This window comes from Nelusetta ayraudi, unplaced genomic scaffold, assembly GCF_046127955.1.
Source record: "Nelusetta ayraudi isolate G7.1 ecotype Tasmania unplaced genomic scaffold, CSIRO-AGI_Nayr_v1 ptg000136l, whole genome shotgun sequence".
NCBI lineage: Eukaryota > Metazoa > Chordata > Actinopteri > Tetraodontiformes > Monacanthidae > Nelusetta > Nelusetta ayraudi.
Window position 1 is genome coordinate 5,704,288 of NW_027466186.1, and position 16,702 is coordinate 5,720,989.

At 46.4% G+C, this 16,702-nt stretch overlaps 2 protein-coding genes across 3 annotated transcripts in view; one reads left to right on the plus strand and one right to left on the minus strand.

The window, feature by feature from the left end:
* The first annotated feature begins 1,648 nt into the window (after positions 1-1,648).
* Positions 1,649-12,819, plus strand: mboat1 (membrane bound O-acyltransferase domain containing 1). 2 transcript variants are annotated; one of them, XM_076012508.1, is made up of 13 exons: positions 1,649-1,911; positions 2,298-2,443; positions 3,194-3,271; positions 4,945-5,040; positions 7,131-7,186; positions 7,336-7,390; positions 7,907-8,099; positions 8,917-9,109; positions 9,209-9,312; positions 9,394-9,458; positions 9,553-9,685; positions 10,072-10,223; positions 10,341-12,811. In XM_076012508.1, the coding sequence occupies exons 1-13, from the start codon at positions 1,822-1,824 to the stop codon at positions 10,516-10,518; spliced, it is 1,539 nt and encodes a 512-aa protein (XP_075868623.1). In that variant the 5' UTR covers positions 1,649-1,821; the 3' UTR covers positions 10,519-12,811. The 2 variants fall into 2 exon arrangements, with proteins under 2 accessions (XP_075868623.1, XP_075868624.1); XM_076012509.1 differs by lacking the exons at positions 1,649-1,911; positions 2,298-2,443 and adding an exon at positions 2,951-3,054 and having other exon boundaries at positions 10,341-12,819.
* A 2,330-nt stretch (positions 12,820-15,149) lies between these two features.
* Positions 15,150-16,702, minus strand: part of LOC142879572 (transmembrane protein 65-like) — a 30,859-nt gene continuing 29,306 nt past the window's right edge. Inside the window, exons 7-8 of the mRNA XM_076012950.1 lie at positions 16,009-16,114; positions 15,150-15,544 (exon numbers count right to left, since the gene is read on the minus strand). Coding sequence (XP_075869065.1) covers positions 15,386-15,544; positions 16,009-16,114 — 265 coding nt within the window. The 3' untranslated portion in view covers positions 15,150-15,385. The remainder of the gene's footprint in view (positions 15,545-16,008; positions 16,115-16,702) is intronic.

The following is a 16,702-nucleotide window of genomic DNA, read 5'->3' on the forward strand; positions in this document are numbered from 1 at the left end:
ATTGATTCGTTAAAAGTATTTATTTAATTAAAAAAAATCTTTATTTAAACATTAATTAACAGTGTTTGTTTAATTTAATAAGAACATCTTTCTATAAGCATTTAGGAAAAAGAGAAAGTCGGCAATTTGAGTAAAAGCCAGTATACCATTAGGTTTATTGTACTAAAGTGATTTTTGTTTTTTGTTTTTGTTTTTGTTTTGTTTTTACTTGTGTATGTCATTTATCTGTCAGTGACTGCATGGTAGTCTATAACTACTAACTAGTGTCTGCATTAATTTGTTCAGTTTTTGTTCAGGAACATCTGTGCAGGTCACTTATGTGACTTACTGTTTGTTTATTTGTTTTCTATTTTGAATCACTACACAATGTTCTTTCGGTAGCTAACAATTAGAGGTACAAGAGGAAAAGAATACAACGTTGAGCCAATGCTGTATGTGACATTCAAGCTGAATGCGTAGCAAACGCTTTATCGTGCAAATCACCATTTAACTGCAGTAAAGTTCAGTGTAAAATCAACCTTCAGTTGTACTTCTCAGTTATACTTTACGGACAGAACTCAATTCAGTCAATCCAGCGTCTAAACTGAGTTCTTAATTGGAGGCATACACATAAACTTTTACTTATTAGTTTCACATGCATATGCTCGTAGCATTCTTCCATACAGATACTGTATCCCCCATCCCAGTCTGGCCCTGTGTTTGGTCTCAAGCCTATCATTTCCTTAAAACCTTTAAAGGGCCTACTAGGAACCTTCCTTCTATAGCTCTAATCCTGCCAAAGTGGATTTGTGATAACTCCTGATTAGTAAGGGGCTGTGTTTGTGCCTCAATAGAAACCCCTAACATATATATACATTTTATTTAACAATTTAATACAAAAGTGTTTGAACCTTGCAAGCTTAAATTTGATATATCAACACAAACAGAACATTGTTTCTTTTCTTCCGTCCCTGTCTCTTTAGACACATGACGCTTATGAACCCTTGAAAATGTGATTAGTAGCGATGGGTCGTTCCGAACAAACCGTTTGTAATAGGTGGCTCTTTGAAGTGAACGAAGAAAGCCGGCTCCTAAATGCCTGGAGCACTTGTTTTTTGTTTTTTTTTTTGGAATCTCAATCTTGGCTAAACTGAAGTCTTTTTTTAGCTGAATGCTGCTCTTAGTTTGTTTTGCAAATTTGTGTTTTTATCTTGTTGTGATATTTATTTGATGTGGTCTTTCACATAGTTGTATCAGTGTGGGTCTTTGTTTTGGTGCTTTTTGTTGGTGTTCTATCATGTTGAGCATATAATAATACACATTTAATATTTTTTGATATCATGAACATTAGTCATTAATTTCCCTACATAATTTGGTTAATAAAATAAAATAAGCAACAAAAAAGAAAATCTATGGTGCCGCTTGGGAGTCAAAAGAGCCGGTTATTTTTTTTATAGTGAGACGAGCCAAAAGAACCGGTTCTCAGGAAGAGCTGGAATCCCCATCACTAATTAACCGCCCAGGTATGATAACGTTCCAGTTTCAGAGAGTGACCTTTTATTTTGGAAGTAATGACCGGAAAGTCCGTCGCTTTCCAGTCGCTACGTCTCTGAGGAGGAGAAAGAGGTGGAGGAGGAGGAGGAGGAGGAGGAGAAGAGAGCTTCTGTCTCACCGTGGAGGAGGAGTGGTGTGACTGGTCTGGCGGTCTTGTCAGGCGAACCATGTGAGTGTAAAAGCTGTATTCAAACATAAAGCGTTGCGCCGGTCTGGAGGTGGTTTGGTGGTAATAAAGAGAGAAGGGAACGCGGACGTATTGGCGCGAGAGGACTCTGCGCGTGCAGGATGGGCGAGCACGCGGACACCTCGTTCAACACCACGGGATCCAAGTGGCTGCAACCAGTCAGCGAGCACCTGGGCTTCCCGCTGGACCAGGTAGGAGCACCGAGCGCCGGGCCGGTGGGGAGGGACTCACTGCGGCGGCCGGCCGGGGCTCACTCCAGTCGGTGCCGCTTGTTTTTAAAGACGCGGTGGTTCCCGGCCCGCATTGCATTGATAAAAGTTACTTTGCTGATGTTGCCCTGTTGCCCAAAAATCAGCCTTATAAAATGAAAAAAGAGATTTAGTGTTGGAGCCTGAATAGTGATATGAAATATTTATTTATTTGGAAAAAAAAAATAGGATGACAAGAGAAGTAGCATCTTTTCTGTTGTGCGGAGCTCATGTTTACTGTAGTTTGTTTTCACATTTCTGACCGTCTTGTTTCCTCCTCTCAACAACAACAACAACAACAACAACAACAACAACAACAACAACAACAGGTGAACTTCCTGGCCTGTCAGCTCTTTGCCCTGGTCGCTGCCTTCTGGTTCCGCCTCTACCTGGGTCCGAGCCACGCCACTCCCCTGGTCCGGCACGCCATGGCCACGCTCCTCGGCGTGGCCTTTCTCATCTTCTGCTTTGGATGGTAACGCCGAGTCCACTCAAGCCGAGTCAAGCCATGCCCGTGACTCATTCTAAACAATCTGATTCACTCACCTACTCATTCATTCATTCATTCATTCATTCATCATTTATTTATTTATTCCCGGCTTGATTTGTTGAGTTTTGTCGACAGTGGGTGGTAAAATTTGACGGAGGGGCTGGACTACGAGCAGATAGATGGAGTGTTTTGGTGACCCACCTCATAGGAGGAAAAAATACACCATGGGATATGTAGAAAACGTGCTTTAACATCAATTGACAATGAACAAAAGCACGACAACAAAATGTGTGTCTTTGAAGCCTGGCAGTATTTAGCTCTTTATTGAAATGATTCTCAAAAAAACGAAATACAGCTATTTTAATCGCTGCTTACTGGCTTCCTTCAAGATCGGCCGGCTGGATCAAAAAGTTCAGCGGGCCGCATATGGCCCCCGGGTCGCAGTTTGCCCCACGCCTGTTGGAAGCAGCAAGAGGGCAGGCCCCTGCTGCTCACACCTCGAGCTTATAATTATGAGGCGGGTGGGGGAGGGGGGACAAGGAGAAAGTGGAAGCGCAGACACAGGAGATACTTGAAATGTCTGTGCTGCACAAATTGTGAGTCACAAGTGTTTTAGTGGGAGGAAGTGATGGAAGGATCCACCGCGGGCACACCTGAGGACAGCACACCGCACACATGATGGTGACTGTTTTTGCCCTTCCACTGCTCACACCGCGCGTTCCCCTCTTTCCGCAGGTACTCGGCTCACATCATGATAGTCGTGACGGCCAGCTACCTCGTCATCGTCCAGGCCGACGTCAACAACGTACACAGGTAAATCTCAGGTGTCCTTTGCCACAGGGAGTGTGCACTTGCAGCTTGCCGTTTTCTCTTTTCAATGGACTCTTTTTTTTTTTTCCCTTCAGGAAGCCATTTGTAACATCACAGCATAGGGATTACAGATGAACTTTCAGACTCACTCTCGCGTATTTCCAATTTTATTTTGTCTTTTATAAATCTTCTCTGTCCCTTTATAAAATGAACTAAACTGAAAACTAAGAGCGGGACTTTTGAGGTGGTTTGCTGCTTTTGCCTCCATCGCTGCCGTCTTTTGTCGTCTTGGTTTTGTCACAAATAAATTCCTCGATCGCCAAAAGCGCTGTCTTTAGAGAGGCCTGCTTGTCGCGCAGCTGGCACAATCTCCATCTGACAAAAGTATCTAGTTAGTTGCAACTTCTGGTTGGACTAGTTTGACAAGATGAGCTGTGAGACTCATTTACCTCAGCTCCTTATCTGAGGCAGGTCTTTTCTTCTTTAATCAAGATGACAGCAGCGGTGATGACTGCTTCTCCGAACGCAGCTCTCAATCTTAGCCAAGCTCTCAAAATGAATCATTTCTTGTCTCTCCCTCCTCCCCCTCCTCCACCTCCACCCCATCCCCCTCCTCCACACGTTAAAGCCCCTCCCACGCATTTACACAGAGACGGCAAACACGCGCGCCCCTCCCGCCATCACTTCATGACACAGTGGCCTGAACTGTCGTTGAGGAAACCCAGTCAGTTGAATGAATGGCAGGCAGACCTGCCAGCCGGACCAGTCCGTTACACCGGTGCAGGGAGTCGGTTGAGGGAAGCCGGTGGAAACCTTTTTTTTTGTGCCTTGGGTTAAACATGCATACCGTGTGTGATACGCCTCTTTGTCACTGGCACACACTGAGAGGGTGTGAAACAGTTGACAGGGAGGGAGAGCGTGGCAGGCATTCGGTCAAGGGCATGCAAGAGACTTATCTTTGAGATGTTTAAGAATGACTTATTCAAGTGTTTTAGAATTGACTGAGTCACTGTTGTGTGCATGGCCCAACAGAGCAGTTGTGTATTCAGATGATGTCACTTTATTCATGCCTCCTCGCTGATGCCATTTTTAGAGCTTGGAAGACGCACTGAACGCTGTCCTGCATGCTGGAAAAGTCCCACTTTACACAAAAACTCACTCTGTCCCTTATTGGCTTTGTTTTATAGAGGTACACCCTGGACAATTGACCAGTTTATCACAAAGCCACATTGAAAGACAAAGAACCATTCACACTTGCACTCACGCCTCCCGACCTCATTCCTACATTTCCCCCCAAAAATATGTTTTTTCTATTATTGCCCCATAAATGCACTTCATTTCGCCGCTTTTCAGGAGTGGTGTACTGAAAGACACAGTTGTGTTGCATATCAGTGTGTCAGTATACCCCACTGATAACCTCTCTCAGTCTGGTGACAACACCCCGAGCCGGCTGCTGGTTCCACCCACTGGAACTTCTTCACGCCTGCATTGTTCTCTTGCCAAACAAGTGGAAGGTTGAGCAGCTCATCAGTTTTACCACAAACACGAAAGGACCTGATAGAAGACCCGTTCTCCTCGAGTTTTTCCTTTTTTTAGACGATTGTACTTTAAACTTAATAGCTTTTCCAAAAGCCTCCCAGTCTCTCTCAAGTCTCTGTTTTTCCCTGACCCTGCAGGTATTCCATGGTGTTGGCCATGGGCTACCTGACGGCGTGCCAAGTGTGCAGAGCTTACATCTTTCACTATGGAATCCTGTCCACGGACTTCTCGGGGTGAGCAGCAATTCCTTGCCAGGCACTTGCGCTGACAGTGTTATCAGTCACTCCGCTGTTTCAAAGTCTTAAAGGACCTCTAACGTTCTCGGTTGCTAACTCCCTCGCCTGTGATGCACAAGCCCGCACGGTCACTTGGTGCCGCTGCCCTGCGTAAACACGACGCGCCGGGTTGGAAAGCTCGTCCGGCGGGAGTCGAGATACTCGCTGCCCAATGAGAGAAGAGCCCTGAAAAAAAAAACCCTAAGTGCTGCATCTTCAAAAATGAAGATGATTTCAACACAGGCCTCAACCAAACTGCAGGAAGCAACCTCTGGCTGAGGTTGTCATACATTTAATAGAGCCTTTCAGTTCAAATGTCAGCGGCTCCACTATTGAGCCGCGTCCCTGGCCAGCCAGAGCAGCGGACGCATTTTGCTGGCAGTCACACTTGGACTCCACATGACACTGGTGGTGATTAGTCAGCGTTTGGGACGGTGCTAGATTGAATTAGGGGTCTGGCCCTGGTTGGCTGGGGCGGATGAGTTACACAGACTGTTTGTTATGTGGGTCACAAGTTAAACGTATCGTTTAGAAAGACATCCAGCGCCGGTGGAATCCAAATGCAAACTGTGATTAACTGCATTTGCGGATCCAACGCTTTGGAAGCCACCCTGAACACAACAGTATTGCTACAACAGCAACAACAAAAACAATGTTAAAATACGGTAGAAAAGCAACAAATTCTTGGTTAACATTCTTATATGTCGGCTGTTCATCCACTTGCCAGGAACTCAACATTTTCAATATTGGCAGCAGAAAGTGAAAGCAGGTCAGAATCCGTGTACGCCACCAGCTGTTGAGCCCGCCACTGCTGAGCCGGCTGGCTGAGCTGAACCTCGGCCCTCTAACTGAAGCGGTGACTCACACAGTGACCCGCTCTCCCTCAGTGTGTGTGTGTGTGTGTGTGTGTGTGTGTGTGTGTGTGTGTGTGTGTGTGTGTGTGTGTGCCTTTGTGCGCACGCACACACGCTCACATTCTTGGTGGAGGAGAGTTGGGCGTGTAAATGGAACCAGAGGGCGAGAGTAAATAAATCATCGTCTGTGTCGACACAACCGATGGCCGCTGTTGTCCCAGAACCTTCTCCCCAACATTAACAACAGCATTAAAGTTTGCTGCTGTCCACTGAGAATGTGTGAACTTGATGGTGAAAGCAGACACGAGCAGGACCAGTGCGGAAAAATCAGTGACACCCACCAACAGCTGCTCCGCTGCGAGATGGATCCCAGCCTCCGTTCCGACTCGCCGCGGCATCTCGGTTGTATCATCAGGAAAAATCTTTTGCAGATATTCAGACTTTATCGCTCCGGCTGCTGCTCTCAGACGTCCTGGTGGACGTTGAAGCAAAAAGGCAGAAAGTCTAGTGTTAATGTTGGTTGAGCTGGATTTCAATTCACAAGGGTTTGCAGAATTTTGCCTATTCTGTGAGCTAAACGCTAAGTGTTTATGTGCTCTACGGTGGGGAAAAAAAAAAAAAATGAAAGCACAACCGCGAATAAAGTTAACCAAAGCATAACTTTAGGACAAAGCTCACAAAGTCAGGACGGTGAGTGGTTTTTGCTACTTTAGTCTGCCTGGCTGTGGAAGCTGGCCTCAGGCGCCAGTTACTGCAAGAGCAGCTTCAGGCACCAGTTATCTCAAGAGCCACAATCACACACACACACACTGTGACACAGTGACTCACAGACAGAGAAAAATGCATTCTGTGAAGAAATGTGTTTCCTGGCAAAGTGGTTTTCCTCTCGTCCCAAACGCATTAACCTGGCATGTTTCAGCACAACTGATACCTTTGACTCCGGCATTGAAAGCAACTTGTTGTGCGAGTTGTAGAAAAAACTTTGACTTAACGCCAGCTTATAAATTATCGGACAATACTGATTTTGCTGTGCAAGCCGTCACCCAAAAACGAGTTTTCCATCGGTCACCGCGGATATAAAATCTTTAATTCACTGATATAAAATGAAATCTGACTGATCTGCATGGTTTGACTTTGAGGTTGTTTTCTGTCTCATCTTTATCAATAAAATGTCCTTTTATGTTTGCTGATCAGACCGCTGATGATCGTTACCCAGAAGGTCACCACACTGGCTTTCCAGCTGCATGACGGTAAAGCAGACCTGAACAGATTCAAGCAGTTAGTCCTCTAACCTCTACAATATTAAAACCCAGAAATTAATTAAAAAACCTTTTTTATACATTTATTTAAGTTAAAAAAAAAAAAGAAGAAAAAAGCTGACATTGTTTTTATTTTTCAGGCATGTGTAAAAAATCTGAAGAACTGACCAAAGCGCAGAAGTTTGTGGCTATAAAGTAAGATTAACCCTATTTGTCTTAAACTGTTATGAGCAGTATTAATTGTCCTATTGTTGACTAAAACTGATTGATATCCTGGCCGATGGTGTGCAGAGGAGGCTGCACGTCGATAAAGGTCTCCTTTCTTTTCCTTCAGCCTCGCAGGATGACGAGCAGACACGGTGAATAGCTCGTTCATGTAGCATGCGGGGAACTTCCCAACTCCCACTGCATGGACAGCGTTTACATGTTTCTGCATGTGAATCCATAAAACCATATTAACTAGCGTCCCAAGCATGTTAGACTGGACATAGATTGATTGTAACATACACACACACACACACACACCATGCAGTTGTACACGTGGTGATTGTCACTGTCTTGTAGCTTAATCTTAGATTCCTCCACCACTTTATTAGCTTTACTCTAGTTTTGATTGTAATTAACGACCCCGAACCAAAAATAGAACAATTTCGATTTTTAGTATGTAGTGTAAACAGGCTGATTGAATCTTTTCCTTCTGCCTCTCCACAGCGAGAAGCCGTCTCTAATCGAGTACCTGAGCTACAATCTGAACTTCCTGAGCATCCTGGTGGGACCGTGCAGTAACTTTAAGGACTACAAGGACTTCATAGAGGGCAGACACATCAGCGGGAGACTCAGGCAGCACTCTGCCAAGTGTAACGGACACAACGGCTGTGATAGGACGCTGGAGCCGTCACCTGTGGTGCGTTCACACCTCAAGCCGTCTGTCTATCACAGCCGTTTTATGACCATCAGGGATTTACACATAGAAAAAACCTGGATGGAGTCTGTGTGAATATGAGAAGATTTAGAAATTTTCAGTTGAGTGTAGTGAAAAGTAGCTGGATCACTTCAAAGTAAGTGCAAAACAATTGAACAATTCAATGCAACAGAAGAACCGTTTAGTATCAGAGGTGGAAGTGTGTTCCACACTTTGAGCATAGTTTGTGATGTTGGTGCCCGATACCAAAATGCATAACGAGGGAAAATGTTTTGTTCAACAAACTGAGCCAATCGTAGATCCCCATTTTTTTCCCAGCTCTTAATTGACGACTTCCATTTTGTCAAACAGCTTTCTGTTGAGATTAAACAGTCTACAAATTTGAGTCCAGATAATTGTCCAGTTACATTAGGCAAGAGACTTTTTTATGGATATGGATTAATGAAAGGCAGAGGACACATCCCTGGGGGACACCCAATTTCACAGTAGTAGGGAGAGTGGACCGGGTTTTCTGGGACTATATTGGTGTTGTAATATTACACTATAAGATTTATGTAGTACAGTAGGATACTGCAGGTCAGCAGCCAATGCACATTCAATAGAATCAGGGCATCCAGGGTTGAACTCAGATATGATCCGATCCGCTACAAACTGCAGACTTTATGAAGACTGAATTGACTCTCTGGTCTCACTGGAGCAGATGTACAGCACCTCTACAGGTGTACATTTATATTTATATATTTATCAGTATTTACAACACTAACTGATGTCCCTGACCGACGCGTCTCCGCCCCTGCAGGAGGCCGTCTGCCGCAAGCTGCTGGTCTGCAGCGGCTGCATGCTCTTCTTCCTGCTGGTGACTCGCTCGCTGCCCATGTGGCACAACGTGGACGAGTACTTTGTGAGCCACGCCCCCTTCCTCACTAGGCTCACCTACGCCTTCTTCTCCATACAAGCTGCGAGGCCCAAGTTCTACTTCGCCTGGACGCTGGGTGAGCGCCGCGGCGGGGAACGAACCGGCCGGTCATCGCCGCCAGCTGGAAACGTGACGTGAATTTCACTTTCCGCTTCTTCCCCCCCTCCCCCGTCAGCTGACGCAGTCAACAACGCCGCCGGCTACGGTTTCGCTGGGATGGATGAGAGCGGGAAGCCGTCGTGGGATCTCATCTGCAACCTCAACATCTTGGGGATCGAGGTGCCGCCCAGCATCGCTCCTCAATTCAAGGCCAACAAGTAGCGTGGTTTGTTTCATGATCTCCAATCTTTCTCTTCTTAGACTGCAACGAGCTTCAAGACGTTCATCGACAACTGGAATATTCGCACGGGGCTCTGGCTCAAAACGTACGTCCCGCCACTGTGGACGGAAGCCGTGTGCTAGACTGGGAACAAGTCTTAGCTCAGCTTGCCTTTCTTCCGCTGCGACTCCTCTCCTCAGGGTTTGCTACGACCGAGCCCCCAGGCACAGGCTGGCCTTGACCTTCGTCCTGTCTGCGCTGTGGCACGGCGTTTACCCAGGATACTACTTCACCTTCATCACTGCCATCCCCATCACCATCGCAGCTCGAGCTGTGAGTATTATACACCTGCAGGGCATTGAAAGTCGAGTGTGGTGCAACCTGAGGGACGTTCACTCATCATGCAAGTGTCCCCTCAGTTTGTCCATCCATCCACCCGCCCACTTTCCATACCCTTCTTCCTGAGCTCAGGGTCACGGGGGTCAACTAGAGCTTCTCCCAGCTGCCATAAGGCGAAGGCACGGTGACAACCTGGACAAGTCGCCAGTTCGTTGCAGGGCCACATAGAGACAAACAACCATTCACCCTCACACACACACACACACACACACACACACCACCAGTCAATCAAACCTAATATGCATGATTTTGGACAGTTTTGTGTGAAATTCTCACAAGGAAATCATCAGAAGTATGATTTATAATCTTCCTTATCTCAGATCCGGAGGAGCATTCGCCACCACTTCCTGGCCTCCCGTGGCCTCAAGCTGGGCTATGACATTGTGACCTGGGCAGCCACCCAGCTGGCCATCTGCTACACCGTCATGCCTTTTCTACTGCTGGCAGTGGACGACACTTTAGTTTACTACAGGTGCGTGTTTGAAATCCCTCGGACCAATCAGGTCAACTTGCTCTGTTCCTCGGTGCTTTCGCGGCCCAAGGCCTCCAACCGACGCCTGATTATCGGCCTGCTTTGTGTCTTTTCCAGGTCAATGTACTTCCACGTGCACGTCCTCAGCATCCTGGCCGCTGTGGCTCTGCGGCACAGACCCAAACCCAGCGCGAAGCCCAGTGCGTCTGAAGACTCTCCGCCCTCCGCCTCTTCTTCGTACCCGGCCGAGTGCAAACCAGCTCTCACCAACAACAACGACGACAAAATCGACTGAAGCCTCCACCCCCACCCCCCACCCCCACATTCCCACCACCATCACCATTGCATTCATTTCCCAAAGGAACAAGTTGAAGAAGCAGCTTTTTTCGGGGGGGGGGGTTTAAAACAGTGTTATGAGGACTTTTCCGCCGCGGCTCCTGATACGACGACACGAGCATCAGGACCGGCCGACGCCTTCCCCCGACAACAATGCAGCAGTGTGTGTGTTTGTGTGTGTGTGTGTTGCATAGAGCGAGGCTCTGCTCTCTGACCCCCTCACTCTGTCTGTGCCACCCTGCCAGGCAGCAGGGCCAGGGCCAGCCACAGCTCATAAACAGGGCACTGACCCAGACACACACACACACACACACACACACACGCACGCATTCATAAGTGCATGCATAAATAAACAGGGGCACTAGGAAACAAACATGCACACACTCTCCTGCTGGACGAGCGCATACTTGGTCACAGTGTGATGACACACAAAGGAGGCCGTTATGCAAACGCACAAACAACATACCAAGAGGAGACTGAAGCATTTTTTTTTTTTTTTTTTTTACTGTATGACTGTTAACCCTGGGTCCCTGCAGCTGATAAACAGTCGTTCTACCGCTGATGAAGTGTTTGGAGGAAGGCAGGCAGGCCAGCAGGTCTTCCTGGGGAAGGGCTGCAGAGACTCGAAGTTTCTCACTGAACCTCTGTGGGCACAAGAGAAGAAGGGCTTAGCAACGGCTCACAAACACACGGCGTCGCGCGGTGATGCAACACGAGCGCGCACCGCTCGGAGTTTGGTGTGGCTCGGACGTGTGATTTAGCAGGAAAACGGTGCTGGCTACCGCTTTTCGTGGGGTTGAACGGAGCGAGGGTGGAGGTTCGGTCAAAGTGGTGGGGGAGGGAAATTTGACAGAAACACAACTTGGAATTACATATCATGGAACGCCTTCTCATTATTAGTATTGTGTGCTTGCTTTTAGCAGGCTGCCGGATGATTTCCAGAGACATCTGGTGATTGTGGGCGCTGATTAAACTTCACAGTGGAGGAGTCAAGTCAAGTGAGGCTGAATCACAGTCATTTTGCTTCTCAGCAGATTTCTCAAGAGCTTCCTGTTTTATTTTTTAAAATCGTCACTCTGGCTTCTTATTTATTCACCGATTAACCAAGATTAGCGATGAGCTAAAGATGCTAAAAACTAACAATTAATTCACACTTCAACAGTCACTGATTTTTGTCATCGGAGAAATTGTTGGGTTGAGAAGGTTTAGCTGTATTGTGAACTGCACTGAGGTGTTTTTCTTTCCTGAAACAAGCTAGCATGTTAGCTTTTAGCATAATAACACTGGTTGCTAACAACGCCAATTAGCTGCTTTTGTGTTAATTTCTTTGACTTCCTGCTTCAAAACAGAATGACATGCGTTCATATCCATTAATGGGATCCCCCCCCTTTGTTATTTATTTGCTTTGACGACAATCATTCCACGAGCTGCTTTGGAATTCCGAAAATTAGCGGATTTGAGCCTCACTTTCCTCCTACTGGTGGTTTCTTGTTGTGAGGGACGGACACGGAGAGGATCATCCCAGATGATCTGGGAAACACAGAAACACGAAGGCGGGAATGTGAAGGGAACTTCTCCCGGATGGCTGATCAGCGCAGATTTCAGTCGGACCCGACTCCTTTTTTTTTAGCCTTAGGTTGATTTCGATGCTAGTCTGACGTTTGCAAATTGTTTTAACATGAACAATTACTGAGCTAATGAAGCGTCAGTGTATGGAATTATGTCTGCAGCACCGTCTTGAGCGAGCAATCATGAATTTCATTTTATGTGCTCAAAATCTCCAATTGTGTGCTCAGAATATATCATTTGCTCGCTCAAGATAGTGGCGCATATAATTCCATATCAATGGACGGCGCTCTGGTGCTCCTGTTCCTTATGAGGCCGCTTTTACAGACACTTCTATATTTAGTGACATTAGCAGCGAGCGTCCAAAGGTGAGAGAGAGCACCGGCAGGCACCCAGAAGATGCTGAAAGGTCTCAGTTTGTGGTGTCATTGTGTTCAGTGAAGTGCATCATTGTGTGCTGCCGGCCTGCATGTAGCTCAGGTTTTCAGTGCAGGGAAATGCGACATGAGCAGCTATTTGTGTGATTGTTATTTATATCGTTTGTACGTTTGTTGAACTATACATAGTGTCATTTAAACCGACTGTCATGCTCCATTTTAGCTTTTTGCGCACAGGGAAGAGAGAGTGTCTTAATAATTTAATAACAAATAAAGTTTTTTTTTTGTCTAACTTCCCCGTCTCTTTTTACAATAATGGTAATAATGTGAAATTATCATTAGCACTGGGAATCCAGCTCCAGGCTGGTTGTTTGTTTGACTGCCTTCGTCCCCTGGTTGCAACATGTGTCCCCTGCTGTTTAATCTCTGCTGATCCTCCCAGAGTGTTTCTACTCTGTCCCTAGTGTGTGTGTGTGTGTGTGTGTGTGTGTGTGTGTGTGTGTGTGTGTGTGTGTGTGTGTGTGTGTGTGTGTTTACAGAGGTGTGCGTTTATGATACAGGTTGAGAGTGAAGACAGTGAAACATATTCACAGTTATTCTGCAATGCTTTTGGACTCCTCGATGGAACATATCGAGTGTTTCCGGTTGAGTTTACCCAGTTATTCAAACTGAAAATTTAACACAATTTCTCCTTTTAAATCACTTTCACACAAACCTTTTCTCTGCTCTGTGCAGTGACGAAAAGACGTTTGCACTTCAGGCTTGAAGCACATTATTGTTGCATGTTGTTTTTTTTATTATTATTCTTACAAACGGAACATGTACAGTTGGGTTCATCCTTCTGAGCACTGCATGCACGGTGGGAATCAAGCAATCAGGTCATGAATCTACACAAATACGTGAAATCTTTTGTACATTTTCTTCATTCTATCAGCGCTACGCATCGGTTTCATCCCGTAATAAATAGACCGAACACTCTTCGCGTCTCCAGGACTGTAACACAGAGTGATCAGAGTCCCTCCTACAGGAGTGCAGTGTACTTTTGTTTGCGACACATCCCGCCGTTAGCTTTGTCCGTTGAGTTAAAGAGAAAATACATGAGAAACAACGTAAGCACAAAATAAATAATACATTTTTTTTCTGAGAGGAAAACTTTAAACTTCTTCATAAATCTTTTCTTCAGTAAGAGTTAATGAGTATACATACATTATATACGTACTAATCCCGTCCTTGTTGCTGAGTGTCTGTTGAACGGAGGGAAGATGGAGTGAATCCACTTTTTTTTTTCCAAATGAAATTCAGAATAAAAACTAAAACTAAAGTCATAGTGTCGTTGCATAAAATAAATAGCTGTGGAAAATAGGAATGCTCTTAGAATGACTACCAGTAGAGGGCAGCAGAGCAGAGACAGTTAATCTTCTAGTGAGGACTGAAAGCAGGACAATCTGCTCTCAAAACGTTGGACGTGTTTCCGTTATAATTGACTTGAGATCACTTCGGTTAGTGTGCTTGATTTCCCCCATTTTGAGAAAGGTCACTCCGACGAATCTGTTTTATAGCAGTAGTGATGTCATCAGGGTAAAATCCCATCAGGGTAAAATCCCATCAGATAACTCGCCCAGAACATGGAGCAGCATCTGGGCTGCGGGAGAGCCCTGGTGGAGCCTATGTGGTGGTAAACTATGTTCATTATTAGTGATTACGAACTTGAGTTACCCATTTTAGTGAGCGTATATGAATAGCAGCATAGTTGCATATTTTTTCAATTAGATTTTATGCTAAAATGTTCTCTTTAAATGTTACACGCGGAGCTTCCAACACCTTCAGCCTTCGATAGGATCACTTCCTAACAATAAACTTTGTTCAAAAGACCTACTTTTTTGACCTGGGGTCAATTTCATAAGTGAAACTGGTGGAATGAGAACGAGGCAGGACCTCTAAGACATCAGCAGCAGGCAGAAGAAAAAGAGAGAACAAAAAAAAAACCCCAAGAGTATTCACTTTGAGAAATGCGTATTAATGTCAGCCAGTTTCCTCAGATGGAGGTCGACCGGGTCTCAGCATGCGTCTCCTGGTAGTACTGAGGGCAACGCTGATGTCTTACTGACAGGGATGATATCTTTTTAAATCTGGTCCACAAGGACAAGCTTCTCCTTCTCCTCGCGGTCGTGGAACAGAAGCCGAGCTCACGTCGATTCCCTCAGAGGTCCACTGACATTATTCAGATTTTCAGCAGATGAATTTGCAGGGAGTTGTGGCTGAGTCGGATGTGTCAGAGTCACTGAGGAATGAGGTGAAGTAGGTGCGACAGTAAAGTAGCAGCAGAGAGAGGGGAGAGTGAGAGAGAGAGAGAGTGACAGAGGGAGTGAGAGAGTGAGAGAGAGAGTGACAGAGGGAGTGAGAGAGTGACAGAGGGAGTGAGAGAGTGAGAGAGAGAGTGACAGAGGGAGTGAGAGAGTGAGAGAGAGAGTGACAGAGGGAGTGAGAGAGTGACAGAGCGAGAGAGAGAGTGACAGAGGGAGTGAGAGAGAGTGAGAGAGAGAGTGACGGAGGGAGTGAGAGAGTGAGTGTGAGAGAGAGTGACAGAGAGAGAGAGAGAGTGACAGAGGGAGTGAGAGAGTGAGAGAGAGAGGGAGTGAGAGAGAGTGAGAGAGAGAGTGACGGAGGGAGTGAGAGAGTGAGTGTGAGAGAGAGAGAGTGACAGAGTGAGTGTGAGAGAGAGAGAGTGACAGAGGGAGTGACAGAGAGAGAGAGAGGTCGGGTCCGTGTGCTTAACTTTTGTCTCTACGATCGAACGATGAGTAAAATCCTCTTCACAGACCCGCCGGTCCTTCAGAATAAAGTGTTTTCTCTGTGATCTTGGTCTCCTGCAGGAGGCGGACTTCAGTTCTCGCTGCCCCCTGCTGGGGCGGCCGCTGACGACGGTGTTTTCTCCTTGGCTTCTCCTGGGCTCTGACCTTCCTTCTTGTCGTCGTCGTCCTTGAAGAAGAGCAGGGGGAACATGCCCAGGATGCAGCCGATGCCCACGCCCAGGGCCTTGCCCTGCGGAGGGAGGGAGGAGCACAGGTCAGAGTGACCACCAGGAAACATCTTCATCATCGTCACAGTGCAGCCGCCGCCACCAGCTGCACCGTGACCGTATGGGAAAAAAAAATAGAATAGAATAGAAAAGAATGAAATAGAATAGAGTGCCTTTGACAAATATTTGCAAGAGGGACAAACATTGGCAGACTGACAGCAACCAGGAATAATCTTTCCTGGTTAGCAAACAGTCTGTTCGTGCAAACTTAATGGTGTTACATTTACCAAGTACAAAAACACGGTTATGCCCTGTAACAATGGAGGGGTGAGAGAAGAAGGCATTCAGACACGCTGAATCTGAGCTGAGTTTAGCACACAAAAGCAAACACAACATGAACACTTCACTGTTTATAAGTGCGATTGCCGTTAATCAGGGTGTGTGTGTGTGTGTGTGTGTGTGTGTGTGTGTGTGTGTGTGTGCTGACCGAGTGGGAGCTGACTCTGGTCTGCCACATGTCAGCCTGCTTGGGGCTCAGGTCCGGAATCTGCATCCCCAGTCGAGACGCCAGGGCCTCCACGTAGCCGGCCAGCCTGGATACACACAGCACACACACAGCACACACACAGCACACACACTCAGTCAACACTGCAAGTGGCTGCTGGGAAGACATCACTGAATTTTGTTTTTAATTAGTGGCTCAAGCGGCATAACAATGAATATGGGAGCAGATTTTTTAAAAGCAGCGTTTCTCAGGCTGCTGTCAGTGGGGTTGCAGCTGCAGCTGCTGTGATGAATGAACGTCCGTCGTCGCTCACCGTCTGGCCAATTTCCTGTTTCTGCCACAGCACCGCAGAGCGATGAAGTGATATTTAAAGACCCTTCAGACAGCACATAGAGCAGGCATGGGCAAACTACGGCCCGGGGGCCAAATGTGGCCTGTTAAGCCTTTTAATCTGGACTTGAAGGAATTATATCCATTTTCTCAGTGTTTTAAGAGTCATTTTAATCAAAGACTTTTCTGTTGACATCATCCCATGATATATTTGTTTCTCCTGCGAGGTGGGTCACCAAAATCCTCCATCCACCTGCCGCTGCTCCGGCCCCCTCTGGCAAATTCTAGAACCCCATTAAGTCCCACCGGTCAAAAGGTTTGCCCTGATATTGAGGTGTAAAAAATA

Coding starts and splice junctions, on each gene's coding strand:
- mboat1 (XM_076012508.1), top strand. CDS start 1,822: ATGGGCGAGCACGCGGACACCTCGTTCAACACCACGGGATCCAAGTGG. Junction 9,110..9,208: donor CTACTTCGCCTGGACGCTGG/GTGAGCGCCGCG, acceptor CTCCCCCGTCAG/CTGACGCAGTCAACAACGCC. Junction 9,459..9,552: donor ACGGGGCTCTGGCTCAAAAC/GTACGTCCCGCC, acceptor TCCTCTCCTCAG/GGTTTGCTACGACCGAGCCC.